We start from the raw sequence: 17,995 nt of genomic DNA on the forward strand, positions 1-17,995 counted from the left end.
TGAATAATATTATGACATGTAACACAATTATCTATATCAACATGTCATATTATTGAACAACTCATTTTTGTACTTTTATACGTGGCCAATAATTATCTTTAAAATAAATATATAATATTAAATATAATAAATATATAATTTTAGATACATGTTATATATAAAATTATAGATATTAAATTAAATAAGATAATTTTAGAATATTATTTACCTAACATTATTACTCCCTACTCTACTCTGCATGCCATTCATCAAAAGATATAGGGGCTGATCGAGGTTCGGATTCATAAACCACAGAATTTACAAAAACTTGGATTCATATATGAGAAATATTATTAGTGAGTATGTAAGTTTTAAATAATTCACATTAAAAATTTAAAAGGGTTTCAAAAACGCTAACCAGTAGTTTAATTTTAAATGATCGTCTTCATATATATATGATTGAAAAGGTATACAGAATTAAGAGGTGATGAGTCAAAAAATAAACAATTTAATTAATTTATAATTATATTTAATTAATTTTATTTATTTTTAATTTATAATATTTGATATTAATTGCTTTTCACCCCAAATTAAAATTCTGAATGATACGTTGGAAAAATAGGAGCAGGAATCATGGAACTTTCAACAATCCCAATTATTAGTATATAAAAAAATTTATAAAATATATAAAAGAACATCCATTTAGTATGAAAAAGAAACATTCTAATACTTAGTAGAAGAAACATCCTAATGCCTAGTATAAACACCATCCACATAGAGATTTTGGATTCACCCAAGGCATTTGGCTGGTTTTTGGCTGATACCCTCTTGGTTCCTAGCATTGTTGTATATGATTATACTTATACAAGGTAGTGTCCATGAGTAGGAGGGGTGGCATTTGGATTTTCCATGACATGTATTGTTTTCTTGGGAGACACCAGTTTGAAGGATGCAACAAAAGGCTTAACCTTCTCCGTACCCTTAATGATAACCAAAAATAGAACTCGATACAAAACAAGCATCCCCACCAACACTAATAGATCAAGCCACTTTGAGTAACTGTTGTCCACTTCAAATGTGTCCCTCAGAATCTCCTCACCAGTAACAATAATATTGTTGTTTTTGGTAGCAAACTTTAGGCCTTGAAATTCGTTCTTGAACAATCCTTGAAAGGCATATCGATGGAAAGCCATGTAGTGCAAAGGGTATTTCCAAAGTGGCCTAGGAATGTCACTGGGCAATTTAAAGAAGCCAGCAAGCAGAATCATGAGTCCTTGGATTGCAGAACCTGTCATGATTCCCAATAGGTAGTTTGGGACTATGGCAGCAATTATCATCATGAGGCTTTCCACTAACATAACACAAGATAACAACACGCTCAAGAAGTAAACAACTTGCTTGCATCCATTTTGAAGGCCAGCTAGGTAATATGCAATTGTTCCCGGAATCAATGAAACTAGTAATACGAATGGGATGCCGGATAATGTGTTTCCAATTACAAAGGCGCACACACCATAATGCCCATTTAGCCTTTCTCGTTCAAATACCTTTAATTTGCCGTAACAATTATTAGTTAGGCTTTTTTTTTTTTTTGAAATTAGAAACACATATCTTTAAAGTACCTTCATGTCTTCTACAAAGGAAGGGAATCCACCGATGCTCATGAAAGTCATGAATGTAGACACAAATGTAAGAAATGAACCTCTGTCCTGTAATAATCAAAAGTGAAGGTATGTAACAATTTTTTTAGTTTACTTCTAAATGAGTTGAATGTTTGACTCCGATAAGACTTTAAACTCAAAAAAGTGACTAAATAATGTACTTTGAATTTTGGACATATATTATTGGGCTTTAGAACCTAAATTAAGTAATGTATATAATAATAAAAAATATTGGAATCTCTTCGATCTTATAAGTATCATATAAAATTTCATCAATCGAATTGGTTTTTCGAAAAATACGACATCTAAGTCATATAAATAAAGCGATCTATTCCTTCCTCAATTCAATACTCATATGAATAGATTAAACACTTTTATATAAAAAAGAGAAAAAAATGGTGATAAAAAAGGTTATAGTAGTAAAAGCTATTGAAATTCTTACTTTATACATCGGAAGAATCCATTTTTGTTATTAATAGACTAGACAAAAAAAAAAAGAAATTATTATTCATCAACGTATCATTTACTCAATGACCAGAATTAAATGAGAGTATATAACTCAAAAATATAGGACAAAAATTTGTTTATTTATATCAAGCTTTTGGAGCTCATTCAAGACTTACTTGAACTATTAATTATGTTCCATATTCCTATTTACTTTTCTTGACGGCTAAGAAATTCAAAAAGTGTCACTTTTGAAGAGATTAGATAGTGTTTTCAACTACTAATATCCGTGAAGCACCGCATTTGAACTCATCCATAACACTAATCGATCATAAGTTGCAACAAATATGCATTATTATTAATCTATATCGAAAATGTTATTACACCAAAATTAGCTATTTATATATAAATATATGTGTAATTTAACTCATTTTTAATGTATATTTTGTATATATTTTGGATCTATATTGTATTGTATTGATATTGTTACTCTTAATACAAATTTATTAAAATGTAACACATAGAGCTAGTGATGCAGTTTATAATTATATAAAGAGAGAAATAATGTTACCTTAATTGAGTTATTGGTGGTGCTTATATCATAGAAGACAGTTCCTAAACAAATAGCCATCCCCATATATGCGACAAGGCGTATCCAGTAATAGCCTAAATCACGAGACATGTTTAGGAATGATCTTTTGCTCAGAACAATGCACTGACTAATAAACCCACCATGACTTCTCTTCTTGTCTTGGCAAATACTTTCCTGCACCAACTCATTCAAATCTCATTTGTACATAAAACAAAGAATATCTCATTTAAGTTATGAAATAATTTATACCGTTTCAGAAAGCATTGCTACTTCAGCTTGAACTTGTTGGTTCATCTCAGATGAGTTATATGAGTTTACAAGAATCCGGATTACTTCTTCTGTTGGTATGATTCCATTCCCACCATCATCAGGAGCCAGCTCATTTTCCTTGCACAACAAGTTTCTCATTTAGAACAACTGAATTGTTAAAGAAAAGAAAAGAGGCATGGGAAAGCTTATTACCTGATCGAAGTCCTTGTTTATAGTTTTTAGCATATGATCTGAGGGGTTTTGAAGAGCAGGACAAGGAAAACCATTGGAAGCGAAAAACTACATACAACATAATGTTCTTATGATAGTATTATAGAATTGATGGGCATTGAAAATATGAACTAGTTAGTTAGTTAGTAACCTGAATTGCATCAGAAGCAGGTCCAAAGTAAACTGTTTTGCCAGCAGAGAGCAAACAGAGATTATCAAAGAATTGAAAAACTTCAGCACTTGGCTGATGAATTGAAGCTATGATAGTCCTTTGAATACCATCTTTATGATCAAGAGATTTAATTCTTTTCATGACATAGTAAGAGGCAGCACTGTCAAGTCCACTTGTTGGTTCATCAAGAAACAAGAGCCTTGGGCGTGTTAGTATCTCAATGCAGATGCTTACACGTCTCTTCTGACCACCGCTGATTCCTTTGCAACCCCAGCCACCAATTCTAGTGTTGATGGCATCTTGCAAACCCATCTCTCTAATTGTGAACTCTGCTCTCTCTTTCTTCTCTGCCTTTGACATGGAATCAGGCAACTGAAGCTGAGCTGAATAGTACACTGCTTCTCTCACTGTTAATGATGTTATTAAGCTATCATCTTGTGTCACATATGCCTGCAGTCACATACATGGAAATAACAATTAGAACTTGAATTTTTTGTTAAAGGATATAAAGATTATATAAGATTTTGTACCGTGGTTCCATAAGCCAATGATTGCTTGCGACCATTGATTAGAATCTTCCCTGTTTGTCTTGTGTTTGAACTTAATCTCCCTGAAATTGGAGTTCATATAGGCATAATTTGATTACTATGAATCACATATATGATGTACACGTATCGATCACTTTTTTTTTTGGACGGGATATCATTCACATTTCAAATACAACAAACGTTTTGTTTTGGGTTTTTCTAGTTTCCTGTATCGTGGTTTAATAAAAAAAATTACAAATATATTTTTTCAAACAAATAGCAATTGAGACTTTGGTTGAGTGACTAAATGTCTAAATATATTGTCTCTTAATACATTGCACCCACATTCAAATTTTGGCAATAACCAAGTAATAGATAGAATTTTTAAATGTGAGTGTGAGTATATCATGTAATGTCTAAGATTAGGGGTTATTCAATTCATGTGTAAATGAATAGATATAAATACACCCGAATATAATTATATATTATATATATAAATTTATTCTTGAGAATAATATATATTAGTAATTATTAATAAAAATATCTAAAATACTTTATACAATTAAAAAAAAAGTGTATATTTTAATTTTAACAAAATATTAATATATTATTATTATAATTTAAGTAAAAGAGCGCTCTATATATATATTTCGTCTCCTCATATTTAATAAAAATTTAAAATTAGTGTTTTTAAATGGTAGAAGTACAAAGAAAACTACTTAATAAAACTTGTGAGTTGTAACAAATGGTGACATAAATAAAGTAAAAATAACTTATTATTATAATACTTCAAAAAATAATATATATAATTTATTTTATTTTAAATGTATATTTTTAACTGATTTTAGGGACGAATTTGAGTGTACATTTAACATGACTTAAGAAGAATATCCTAGGGGTGGCAATGGGTAGGATAGGGTAAGTTTTGGATCTAATTCTAATCCTATCTGCGGGTTGAGATTTTTATATAAACTCAATCCTACCTTACTCGCAGGTTGAGAAGATTCCAACTCTAACTCTGCCCCGATCTTAACCCGCGGGTATCCGATCTTACCCGCGGGTTACAAAAAATATAACATTATTATATAACTTTATGATAAATTAAAATAGAGTTGACTTTTATATAAAAAACTTTTAAATTATCAATTAATGATTTTCTTTTAATAACTACAAATCTTTTGCATTTAGTGAGAGATCTTTTAGTAAGTAGGATTGAATGTCAACCCGCATTCTACCCGACCCGCACAAAAACCCTGCCCTACCCGCTGCGAATTGAGTTGGCAATTCTACCTGATCGGTTGGAGTTATATACCCACAAATAGGGTAGATATTACCACCTCTACTGATCACTAAAAACTTTTTTTCGAAAGAAATTATTGAGATGATATGTGAAGGGAGACATACATAAAAATATAGATAGATACCTCCCAAAGCATCAAGAAGAGTAGACTTGCCAGATCCAGAAGGACCCATAATGGCCAAAAGCTGGCCTGGCTTGGCATAACCAGTCAGACCCTCCAGGATCGATTTGCTCTCATTCTTTCCCACCCATACATCCTTCCATGTCATGTATATTGGAACCTCTTCTTCTCTCCCACCACTATTACTACTTCTTGAAATGTTCAAACCTTCCATCACCGCTACTACTCCTTCTCTGTTGCTCTCATCAACATTATTAATCTCTATGACATCATCATCAGAATCACTCCTAGTAGAAGCATGTGGAATTGCTTCATGATGGGAATCCATTTTTAGCTTGTCACAATAATAAGATAGGGATAGGTGATAATAAGTGGAAGGAATAATGCCTCACTATTCACTCATTCAACTAACCCTAAACCATTCATTTTAGTACTTCTTTATTCTTTTCATATCAATGTCGTGCAATATATATACTACTCTGGGTTTCAAGAGTAATAAAGACGGACAATAACGACAACTACTTAAGAAGAAAGAACCGCAGGTATTCTTACAGCAAAACAAATTACTTAAAATAGCAAATAAAAATAAGAAAACTTTAATTAATAGATGCTAACATCTTTATTAAATATGTTTGTTCAATTTTTTCGTACTTTTATATATTTTTTCTTTTTTTTTTTTAATATTTATATTGCTCTTACTATTGCAACTACAATTGTTATTTGCTAATTTGTTGCCACATATAACATTTATTGTGCTCAGTGGTGGATCTTGAAACAAAATTTTGGAGGGGCCAGATAAAAGATAATTGTTAAGATGCTTTTGATATGAATTCCATTGAAGATAAGTTTGTCTAATCTCATTTCTCTGATTTGGGTGATATTGCCAAATTTAAAACCATTTTTCAAGGTCTCATTCCAAAGAATTAAGGTCAAACTCATCAGATGCAACTCTTTAAACTTTTGAAGGTTATATCTCACTTTGTTCATGATTTATTAAAGTAGAAGAACTATCTACAAGTGTTGATATAAAAGTTATATATTCTCCTTCTTGAATATTAGACTTCCTCTAAAAAATTATATCAATTCTTTAGTTTTTCACGATTATTTTATATAAAAATTTGAATATATATCCTGTAAAATATGTAAAAAAGAAGTTAGAAGAACAAATATTAAAATCTATAATATTTATTGAATTTTTTTATCAATTTATACAAATACAATAATATCAATACTTATTGAATATTCTAATATTTTTTATCATATAAAAAATTAAATTAAATAAACAGTAAAATATAAAATAATATTAAATTACATAAATAAAAAAGACCTAATTTTTTATATTTGAACTCAAAGGTAGAAGGAGTATTACTTATTGAATAAAGATGAAAATTAAACTTTGGTATTTTAAGTCATAATAAAATATTTGAGCCAACTGAATTATTTTTTATTTTTTAAAAAAATACTACTAATTTTTTTAACAAAAATTTGGGGGACCATTTGTCTCAACTAAGCTCCGCCACTAATTGTACTAGTTAATAAGAATAGAAACGTCCAAGAGGCTCTCTTTTGCATTCTTGCTACATATTAAAAATTAGTTAAATTATATATATATATATATATATAAATAAATAAACAGTAATTAATTTTAGCACCTAATTTTAATATATAAATAGTATTTTTGAATTTTTTATTACAAGTCATTCGTCCATCATTTCTAACCGAACCACTATCATTATTGCCTTCGTTTTGGTTTATACTTGTTAAATGAGTGAGTTTAGAGAGACAAAGGAGAAGAGCTTCATGAAGCTGAGAAAGAACGGAGAATATGTGACTTGAAGTTTTGTTACTTCTTGCTCCAAGTCATCATAAATTCAGTAAGTTGAATCTGTTAAATGCTTAAATTACAATCATGTGCTAACTAACTATAAATAGCACTAACAGAACTAATTTCCTAATTTGGCAAGCCAACTAACTTTCACTACAAACTAACAACCCTGTCACATACGCACATCAACATAACCATCATTAACCAACTATAACAATAACTCACGGACAGAGTGGGTACGGGCTCAAGTGACAATATTATTAGATAATTTAATATATTTGATTGAATTTTTTAATATGACATGTATTTATATTTATTGAATAATTTAAAATATATTTGACTAACTATTTAACATATATAGTAATTTTATATTATAGTTATTATTTTTATGCAAAAATATTTTTACGTGAGTAATTAGTAATCATTTTATACTGTATTTATTTATTACAAAAAAAAGACAATTTTTTTTTTCATTTTATTCCATATCTTCTTATTTTTTATTTTAAATATTAAAATAAAAAGACATACATAAAGTGGTATATATATGTAAAAGGTCAATTAATATAAAATTAATTAAAATAATTTTTTAATATTAAAATAAAAAGTAATTAAAAATAAAAAAATCAATTAAAACAGTTTAAAATTATCTTATTTTAAACACTTTATTTGTCAATGTAATAATTAGATAATATTAAATACAATAGATATGTAACTAAAATATTATATATAAAAATTTTAAATAATAAATAAAACAATTTTAAATGGTTATCGATATCTTTATCGTAATCATCTTAAACTATACTCTCAATCATTTTTATATAAATATATATAGATATAGATTATATAGATATGGATGACATAATTCTGTAGCAACTAGCAACCAGATAGTAGTGATATTTAATTATTTATACGAATTAAAAACAAAAATTACTTTACATACATGGTTGTGAGTTGTGACGGCATTCGTGCGAAGGGTTGCCTTTCATTTTCACAATAGAATAAGATAAAATATTAAAAATAAGATATAAATAATAAAAATTAATATTTTTATATTTTATTTAGTGATAATTAGAATAAATTATTAAAATTTAAATTTTTTATTTAAAAATAAAAAAATAATAAAAATATAATTAATAAAAATAACAAAAAAATAAATAAAAAATAAATTGTGTTATTTGTTAGTGTTTTTATATTTTTTCAGTTAGGATAAACACAAAATACACTAATTTAATTAAAAAAAATAGAATTGTTGTTTTTTTTATTGTCCACGGTATCTCCAAGTCTGACATATCAAAGACTAATCCGTTACGGATCTGAGCTCCATTTAAGGGTCTGTCGTTAGCCAATGAATTTCTGCATACACAAAGCAATTCGAACCCCCAACATTTGCTTAAGTGGACAAGTGAGCTGATCACTCAACCAATCCAAGTTAATTAGGAATTGGTTTTACTTTAATTTCTATTGAAAAAAATAACTTTACTAAGTAAGCAACTTAGATATCAGATAACTCTACCAACTACATATAGACCGCAATTAAAAAAAAGCCCAATAACTTGAAAAAACATCCCATACCCTTACCCAAACCTAACTCTAGTTTCACTTTTTACTTTCACACACAATAAAATTCAAAAAACAACCACACACCCACTCTCCTTCCTTTTCACTCCTACTCATGTTGTCGCTCTCGTTCGTACGATTGCACCGTCACCTCCCAACCGATGGCAACAACTCTCTGACCGCAACAGCAAGACCGCTTGTCATATCGCTGGCGATGACAACGATCACAATCCCCACGAAGAGAGTCCCGCGCCATCGCTGTCCCGCGCAATCCAACTGTTCACCTTCGACCCGGTGACGACTGTTCTCCCGACGAAGCAACTATTCACGTCTCCTCACTTTACTTGTGTCAATAACCACGTCTCTTCCAGTTGTCCGTCGCTGTGCTGTATCCAACCACACCGTCCATCAACCCTAATCCGACCCTTTCCCGGTGAGTCGATTGTCGTGAAAGGTCGACAAAGAACTCCTCGCAGTCGATTACAATGAATACATTTAAAGGTAACTGTGAGATGTTTCTTTTGTTAAAATTCAGATGTTTCTTTTATTAAACTTAGAGAGTTTCTTTTGTTAAATATGAGATATGTTAAGTTTAGCAAACAAATAATTACATTTTGATGATGACAAACATAGTATTATTTGGGTTGATAACCCAAGTGTGCTTTGATAAAGTGTTTGATGTTGCAAGTCCATGATTCATAAAGCAGCCCAATTAATGAAGCCAAGGAGCCTAACTAGAGAGAACAAAGTTCTTCCAAAGCTGCTGAAGGAAATTGAACCCATAACCCAGTTCTTTACCTTTTAAGCAAAAAGAAAGCAATCATAAGCTTCTGCTAAGTTTATTTCGGAAAATACTTAGAGAAGAAAAGAAAGTTCAGTTTTCTCTTATTAAGAGCCAAAGAAGAAGAAAGAAAAATTAATCAAGGAGGCTATGTCAAATCAATATTAATAAAAGCAAGTTAAGCTCAATCAGAAGGGTTAAAGATAATTTGTTTTCATTTACATGCAAGTCAATTGCTTGCTATTTTCTCCTTTCCTCTGAACCACTATTTAGAGTAAGTTAAAAAAAGTGGAGACTATTTTGCTCTGCTGTAAATCAATTGATGATGAAACTTAGAGACAAAGCACAAGATTAAAGGTTTGGATTTTGTCAAGCTCTCTGAAAAAGCTAATCACTGCTGCTCCTTTTTCTGCTGCCGTGCTTAACACTGATGTCTAATTCCTAATTTTTTGGATTGATGGCAGAAAAAGAAAGAAAAATTTCAGCTAGCTCAAAATTCAAGAAGTTGACATTGTGAACAAGCTCTAGCTGAGGAAATATAGCTTATATAAAAAGAAAAATAATCTTCATTTCTGGTGAAGGAGAGAGAAATCGAAAACAGAGAAGAATGAAACCTCACAAATTAAGTTTGAAGTTTTGGAAGCATTGCACCTACATTAAAGGGAGCATTTCCACCAAGATGAAGAATAACATTTAAGAGTTCAGAATTTGGGTTCAGCATATAGAGTTTGAGCTGTAAATCATAATCTCCTTCATGGTTTATCTTTGAGTATTCTGTTTGTATGTTATGTCTTTCTTTGTTTCTATTTAGAGGTAAAAGGCATAAAAGAGAGACAATAAGAAAAAGGCATTAGGAGAAAAGACAAAGAGAGGAACTTGGAGAAAAAAAAAAAGTCAAGATTTATTTCAGATCTCCTTTGATTATATTTCTATTTTGTTTCTGGTATTTGAGTTGTATCCCTTACTAAGTTGGGTAAGCACTTAGTATGTTGAGAGTCTAAGAAGTTGCTTAGCCAAGTGAAGTTTAGGTAGAAACTTGATATATCCCAGATAGGATTAGGTTAAATCCTAAGAAATTGGTGTATGTAATATTTGATATGATCGTGAAAATTCCACTGCTGTTGTGGTGGAGACTGGATGTAGGTTGTATTGCACGAGGCAACTGAACCAGGATACATGGCTGTGTCATCTTTTTTTTCCTTGTATTGATTCTAATTTTCATGATTTATGAGACAAAATGAAATTGTCTCCTACATAATTCATCTCGCAGACAGAACAGAAGCTAAGTTACATTTTTTGGTTTGAGGCAAAATTAATCAAGTTTAAAAGAAGGCCATAAATTCAACCTCCCTTCTCTAGGCCAACAAAAACCTTCAAAATATTTCTTTTGTAAAATTTGAAATGTTTCTATTATTAAGTTTGAGATGTTTTTTTTTTTGTTAAACTTTGAATGTTTCTTTTCTTATATTTAGAATGTTTATTTTGTTCGATGTAGGTCGACCCAACGCGACACACAGAGAAGTAGCAGTGGAGGGCACAACGGTAGCATGATAGACGGTTGAAAATGGGATACCGGCGACGCGATGAGAGGGAATTTTACGTTGACAAGCAATTACAGAGTAAAGTACCAACCCAGTCCCTGTCCATTTTCCAAAATGACAAGACGATCCTTAACCAAAAACACGTTCCATTACGGTCCCTAACCCTGTACTCCGTCTGTCAACCCGATCCTTCTGTCAGTTTTTCGGCGAAAACTCGACGGAAATTGCTGACGTGTCAGGTTAAAAAATGGACAGGAACCTAGTTGTCTCTAAATTTAAATTGGTTAGGGGTTTATTTGTCTTTATTATTCTTTAAACAATATTTTTAATTATATTTTTATTCATTATATTAATATTCTTTTTTAATAAAAAAGTACAAACTAATTAATAAATTATTCAAATTTAAAAATATCATTTATTATGAAACCAAATAAATAATTTTAAATATAATTTTTAAATATATAAATAATAAACATTAAAATTCAGTTAATACATTAATAATAATAACTAGTGACGGATCCAAAAAAATTTGATAGTGAGGGCAAAATATATATAACATGATAATAATTTTTATAATAAAAATATTACGTTTACATAAAAAATTAGCTATCAAATTATCTACTATAAATTTGAGTATAAATAAATATATTAACTTATTTTTAATGTGTATTTTGTATTTCAAAATTTGTATTTTAAGATTTATTCTGTACAAGTGATTATTTTATATTTACGTAGCATAATTGTTGTTATAATTATATTTTATTATTATAAAATATGATTAGGTTTCAAGATATCTAATTACAAATTAAAATACGAAAATAGTAATTTAAATAATAACACATAATTTAAAATTTAATTTTTTATATTTCATATTTTGAAACCTTGACAATATAATCAAAATGTCCATTTTTTAGTCACAAAAAAAATTGTCTTTTTTGTATATGTCGTTAAACAATCATTTAAAACTCAACTTTCATACAATTAGCTCTTGATGATATTTATAGTTGAAAAAATTCATTCAATTAGTGTAGTTATTATGAAAAAAAACTAAAGCTAATTTCAAAAGGAGAAACACAAATGGATAGATAATATTCTTTTGAGCCGATTTCTAAAAAAGAACACCAATCTTATTTAAATTTAAAAATTGATTATTATAATGGAAATCTAATATGAAGTTCTCAAATTGATTATCAAGTGTCGAAAGTTGAATAAAAAATTATTGTGGGGTCAAATTTAATAATTTAATGGAGGCAAATAAATATTATTATTATATACTACTCAATAAAATTTCAAACTGTAGTGGGGCGCTTGCCCCCACACCTATAGGAGTGGATCCATTGGTGATAATAACCCTATGATATACTATTAGTATTATAAATAATGAGCACATTATTTGATATATAGTAAACTTTTTTTTACTAGTAACAAATTTAATTTTTTATCTCTTTAAACTAAATTAATAATTCTATTATGTTTTATTTCATTTAGTATTAGTAGCCTACTCATAGTGTATTTTAGTGTAAAGATATCAAATAGAATTATTAATTTAGTTTAAAGAGATAAAAAATTAAATTTGTTATTAGTCAAAAAAAGTTTACTATATATTAAATAATGTGTTCATTAGTTTTCACTTTATTGTAAAAATTAGCTAGATCATAATACTAATAGTATATCATAGGGTTATTATTATTAATGTATTAACTGAATTTTAATGTTTATTATTTATATATTTAAAAATTATTTATTTGGTTTTATAATAAATGATATTTTTAAATTTGAATAATTTATTAATTAGTTTGTACTTATTTATTAAAAAAATATTAATATAATGAATAAAAAAATAATTAAAAAATATTATTTAAAGAATAATACGGACAAATAAACCCTTAACCAATTTAAATTTAGAGACAACTAGGTCCCTGTCCATTTTTTAACCTGACACGTCAGTAATTTCCGTCAAGTTTTCGTCAAAAAATTGACAGAAGAACTGGATTGGCAAACGAAGTACAGGGTTAGGGACCGTAATGAAACGTGTTTTTGGTTAAGATCGTCTTGTCATTTTGGAAAATGGACAAGGACCGAATTAGTACTTTACTCAGCAATTACACGATGATAGTCAGTAAAAAATTATTTTACTAATTTTAATTTGATGGCACTAATCTTAATTATTTAATATTTTTTTTAATAAAATTTTCAAATTGTTTGATGGTATAGTTGCCCCGATACTTTTTCTTAAAAAAATCTCCACAAGACCAACATCTCTTGATAAAATTTGGGTTAAGACAATATATAATGAACAACGATGAGAATAATATAATTATACATACATCATAGTTAATTATATATTTAAATCCGGAGCCTAACTCCTTAAAAATCAACATTAAGTAATAAGACCTGTCAACGTACGGCTCCAACAATACGCGTGATTTGCATTAAAGATTTTACAGTCTATTGCGCAACTACTTCACTGCAATTGGCAGAATTTGCATTTTATCTTTACAGGAGAAAGATTATAAATTGAGAAGATAGATAAAGTGAAAAGTAAAAGCTTACACATTAATTAATTTGTAATTGGAGTCTTATTTTTTTTATTTTATCAATCTTGGTTTTTTAGAAGAGCTTGAATCAGAAATAGTCTAGTAAGAAGAAGAAAAATTGAATTCTTGCTTGCTCAATCACCGAATGTGTTTTCCAAATTAAAATACTCTTGTAAATGTAGGCATGACATTGCAAACTAAAATGCACTTTTGTTCTCTGATTTCCGTATGATTAAAGACGACTCTAAAAGTAATAGTATTTAGAAAAATGCACCTTCTTGGTATAGCAGACAAATACTCTTAAATAATAGTATTTAAAAAAAAAATAAATAAATTTTTGACTTTTTTTTAAGGATATTTTCGTTTCTGAAAATTAGAAAATACGTTTATGTCTCTGACCCTTTAAAAATGTGGATAAATCTACCCTCTGTAAGTGGCAGAACTTGAAACAAAATTTTGGAGGCTAGATATAAGATAATTGTCAAGATGTTTTTGATATGGACCTCATTTAAGATAAGCTTGTCTAATCTCATCTCTCTAGTTTGGGTGATATTGCCAAATTTAAAGTCATTTTCCAGGGTCTTCGTTCCAAAAAATTAAGGTCAAACTCATCAGATGTAAATTTTTGAACTTTTAAAGGTTGTATTTAACTTTTTTCGTGATTCATTAAGGTAGAAGAACTATCTACAGGTGTTGATATTGTAAAAGTTATATGTTCTCCTTCTTAAATATTAGTCTTCTTCTTAAAAAATGCATCAATTTTTTTATTTTTTATTATTATTTTATATAAAATTTGAATATATATCCTGTAAAATATATAAAGAAGTTAGAAGGACAAATATTAAAATTTATAATATTTATTGATTTTTTTTATCAATTTATACAAATACAATAATATTAATACTTATTGAATATTCTATTATTTTTTATCATATAAAAAATTAAATTAAATAAACAGTAAAATATAAAATAATATTAAATTAAATAAATAAAAAATATCTAACTTTTATATTTGAACTTGAAGATAGAAGAGTGTTGCTTATTGAATTTATTGAGTACTTTAAGTCATAGTAAAGTATTTAAGTCAATTAAACTATTTTTTTCTTTTGAAAAAATACTACTAAGTTTTTTATAAAAAGTTTGGGGGGCCATGGCCCCCCTTGTCTGAACTAAGCTCCGCCCCTGCCTCTGGCTCTCCGTTAAACTCAGTTCGTTAGCCCCGTCGAAAAACGCTGGCTCTCGTGGCGCTGACCTGATCGTTACGGGATGAGGACGCATTAGTCTCCAGGCCAGGTCTAGCCCACAATTCCGAAACGGTCAGGTCAGCGTCACGTTAACGTTTTTCGACGTTAGCTACAAACTGAGTTTAACGGGAGGTAGATTTGTCTACATTTTTAAAGAATCAAGGACATGAATGTATTTTTCAATTTTTGAGAGCAAAAATATTCTCAGAAAAAAAATCAGGGAGCTATTTGTCATTTTCTCTTAGAAAAATATACAAAACTTAAAACCAATCAAAACTTAAAACCAATTGATTGATTGCTCAGAAAGCTATTAATATTGAGACAAGCACGGTGAACAGAAAATTCAATCACATAGTACAGGGTGGGGCTCAACAATAAATATAATCAACATGAATGCTGGGACATGCATGTAGTTAATACACAAGTAGATAGACATAAACTAGCTGATAAATAATTAAGGGTTACTGGCACACTTATTGAATTATAATGACATAAGCAAGCTTAATGAATTAGACAGTAGTGACTCTAATAATATATTTTTAGATTGCACAACTGGTACTTCAAATATATAATTAAGTGGTTTCTGTGTTCATAACATTTTTAAAAGTTGGAACATTTAAGATGAATGGCAACAACACTGCTGGAGAAAGTAATCATCAGTGATTACAGAGACACGAATATAATATGGCCAATCAAATTGTTGTGACATCAACTAGGTGTACGATAAAGTAATGCATGTCTATCTTCGAAATAATTTGCACCTCCTACACTACACATCATTTCGGCGCGGCCTCTCTTTATTCGTCATCAAGGTATGAACATGGAACATAGTTGTTGCAAATGAATGCATTCAACTTTTCATATATGTCGTTAGGCCTCCCGAGTTTAATTTAGCTTACCAGAACAATGATGCATGTTACTTGAAATTATTTTTGTAACCACTTAGGTTTTATATATTTTGTTTGTTTATTACTAAAAAAGTGAAAAAAAAATATAAGGAATTTCAATGGATAATATGAATGAAGACCTTCCACACAAGATATATTTAAGTAAAATTATTGTTACTAGCCGTTTAGAAGATGTAAGATATAAAATGTGTTAAATAAAGATATAATGCAAAAGACAAAAAAAATAAAAGAAAAAAGATATATGTGTAAGATACTAAGATAGTATATTTTCGAAAAGGAAAAATATAGGTAACCAACAATATTTTTAAAGAATGTGTAAATAATGTGAATTAATAGGGTTAAAAGAGTAAATTTAATTAGTAACATTAAATTAGGGTGTAGTGTATTTTCATTTGATTGGTAATTATTCATGTTGTTCAAAATTTTCATTGTTCCCCTAGCACTCTCCTTTCGAAAAATATATTGAAATTTACCTATAGAAATGCAATGTCCAATGGGTCATCTGAACAGGGTTTCTTATTGATGATTAGTTTCATATTTTTAGTAAAAAGTTGGTTTAATTATTCTGCAACTTCTTATAGTTTAACCAAATTTTTAATTAGATCTTTATATTTCTTTTTTCAATTGGGTTTCTATACCATATAATTTTTTTCAATTTAATTTATACCATGACAAAAATGTTTGAAATAACAGAATATTCTGTAAAAAAAAAAAAACGAATATTCTCATCAATAGGGTAAAAGAACTAATTGAGGGCACCTCTATATTTTAAAAATTCCAAAAAAACTCGTAATTTTGTCCCACACTTACACAATCCTAACCCTAAGTTTTTCGTTAAGCTCTCGCCGATCCACCGCACGGTCCCATCTCACTGTGTCTCCTCCGTTCGGCATCCCTCGTGTGCTCGTCTTCCCTCTTGCAAATTTTTGTTTCTTTATAAAAGGAAAAGGGACTTTATGTATTTAAAGGATTCTCGCCCCTATGCAGTGACCTGATGGAACCCTCGGAAAATCCAGTCGCATCAGAGTTGGCTATACTCCTCAAGAAGAAGTCATTATTTATCAACCCAAAGCTGCTCTGGTACCCTAATCGTTCTCTCTTTCCAAAGTTCAATTTTTCCCCTTTTACTAAATCTCATTATTCCGTTTCTATGATAACTCGACTTATTTGAAACATTTTTTTATCGCCCTTAGAATCCGACGCAATTTCACTTAATAAAGATTGGATCTTTACTAGCACGCTTCACTAGAAGTACGTTTTTGTTCTATTAACGATGGAAAATGTTTAACTTTCTAGATTTTGGATAATGTTGCAGTTGAAGAAAGAGATGGCATCACACAGTGGACCTCCAGTTTATGATCCTACATTAGATGATTCAAAATCAAAGACGAAATCGATAAAGAGGAACGAAAGGAAAAAGGAAAAGTGACTTCAGGCTACCCGTGAAAAAGAAAAGAAAAGCTAAATTATTTTTTATTTTAATCTTGATACATATACTCTATTACTTTATCATTGATAGAAAGGAATAGTTTGGTTTTTTATCATTTGATAGCTGCTAATTTAGGTGGTAATCACTACAAGAAAAATATTGAGTACCGTTAGAATTAACGTCGGATTTAACGTCGAGTTATACCGGCGGATTTACTATCGAATTTTCTAATGGAAAAGAAAAGAAATTCGTCGCCATAAAAGATTACCGTCGGAAGAGATTTTTCGTCGCTAAAACCGAGGGTAATTGTTGGCGCAAAAATATAACTCAAGGACGCCAATGTTACCGTCGAATTTTTCGTTAGTATAACGGTTTATTGAAACGCATCGTTTTGGTGAGTTACCATCGGAAAAATCCGACGATAAATCTGACGATAGGTGTGGGTTAAAATTCAAATGCGGAACCCTTCTCCCTCAGTTGTCTGAACGAGCTCTCTTTTTCTCTCTCTTTTCTTTCTCTCTCTTCTTATGCTCTCTTTCTGTTGCCATCGAGAGGGCATCATCGCCACCGCTGGGAGCTCGCCGGGACCCCATCGTCGTTGTTGCAACCGCTTGGAGTACCCACTGAAGCCGCTGAAGCCGCTGTTGCACGTTGTCATCAATTCTGCTACTGTTGCTATCCACGCCGCATCTTTTATTGTGGTTGCTGGTCACGTCGCCGTCACTGCCGCCTCTATCACCACCACGTTAAAGAGACCCTGCAGCCACTATCATCGGATTTATTGTTAGTATGGTTATTTTATTTTTACATATTAATTTATGACTTTAGCATTTTGTTAGGGTTTAGTTTAAATCAGTGGTTAAATTTATTTAATGAAGTGTGTGGTTAGGATTTGTT

At 29.7% G+C, this 17,995-nt stretch overlaps 1 protein-coding gene across 1 annotated transcript; it reads right to left on the minus strand.

The window, feature by feature from the left end:
* Positions 1-737: 737 nt before the first annotated feature.
* On the minus strand, positions 738-5,716 carry LOC107631651 (ABC transporter G family member 1-like). Its single transcript, XM_016335166.3, has 8 exons — positions 5,280-5,716; positions 3,859-3,938; positions 3,308-3,778; positions 3,139-3,225; positions 2,926-3,063; positions 2,656-2,850; positions 1,602-1,688; positions 738-1,526 (listed from the first exon to the last, which is right to left on the minus strand). The coding sequence occupies exons 1-8, from the start codon at positions 5,602-5,604 to the stop codon at positions 840-842; spliced, it is 2,070 nt and encodes a 689-aa protein (XP_016190652.2). The 5' UTR covers positions 5,605-5,716; the 3' UTR covers positions 738-839.
* Positions 5,717-17,995: the final 12,279 nt, after the last annotated feature.

This window comes from Arachis ipaensis, chromosome B3 (assembly GCF_059453495.1).
Source record: "Arachis ipaensis isolate K30076 ecotype BB chromosome B3, ASM5945349v1, whole genome shotgun sequence".
In the NCBI taxonomy this organism is placed as follows: domain Eukaryota; kingdom Viridiplantae; phylum Streptophyta; class Magnoliopsida; order Fabales; family Fabaceae; genus Arachis; species Arachis ipaensis.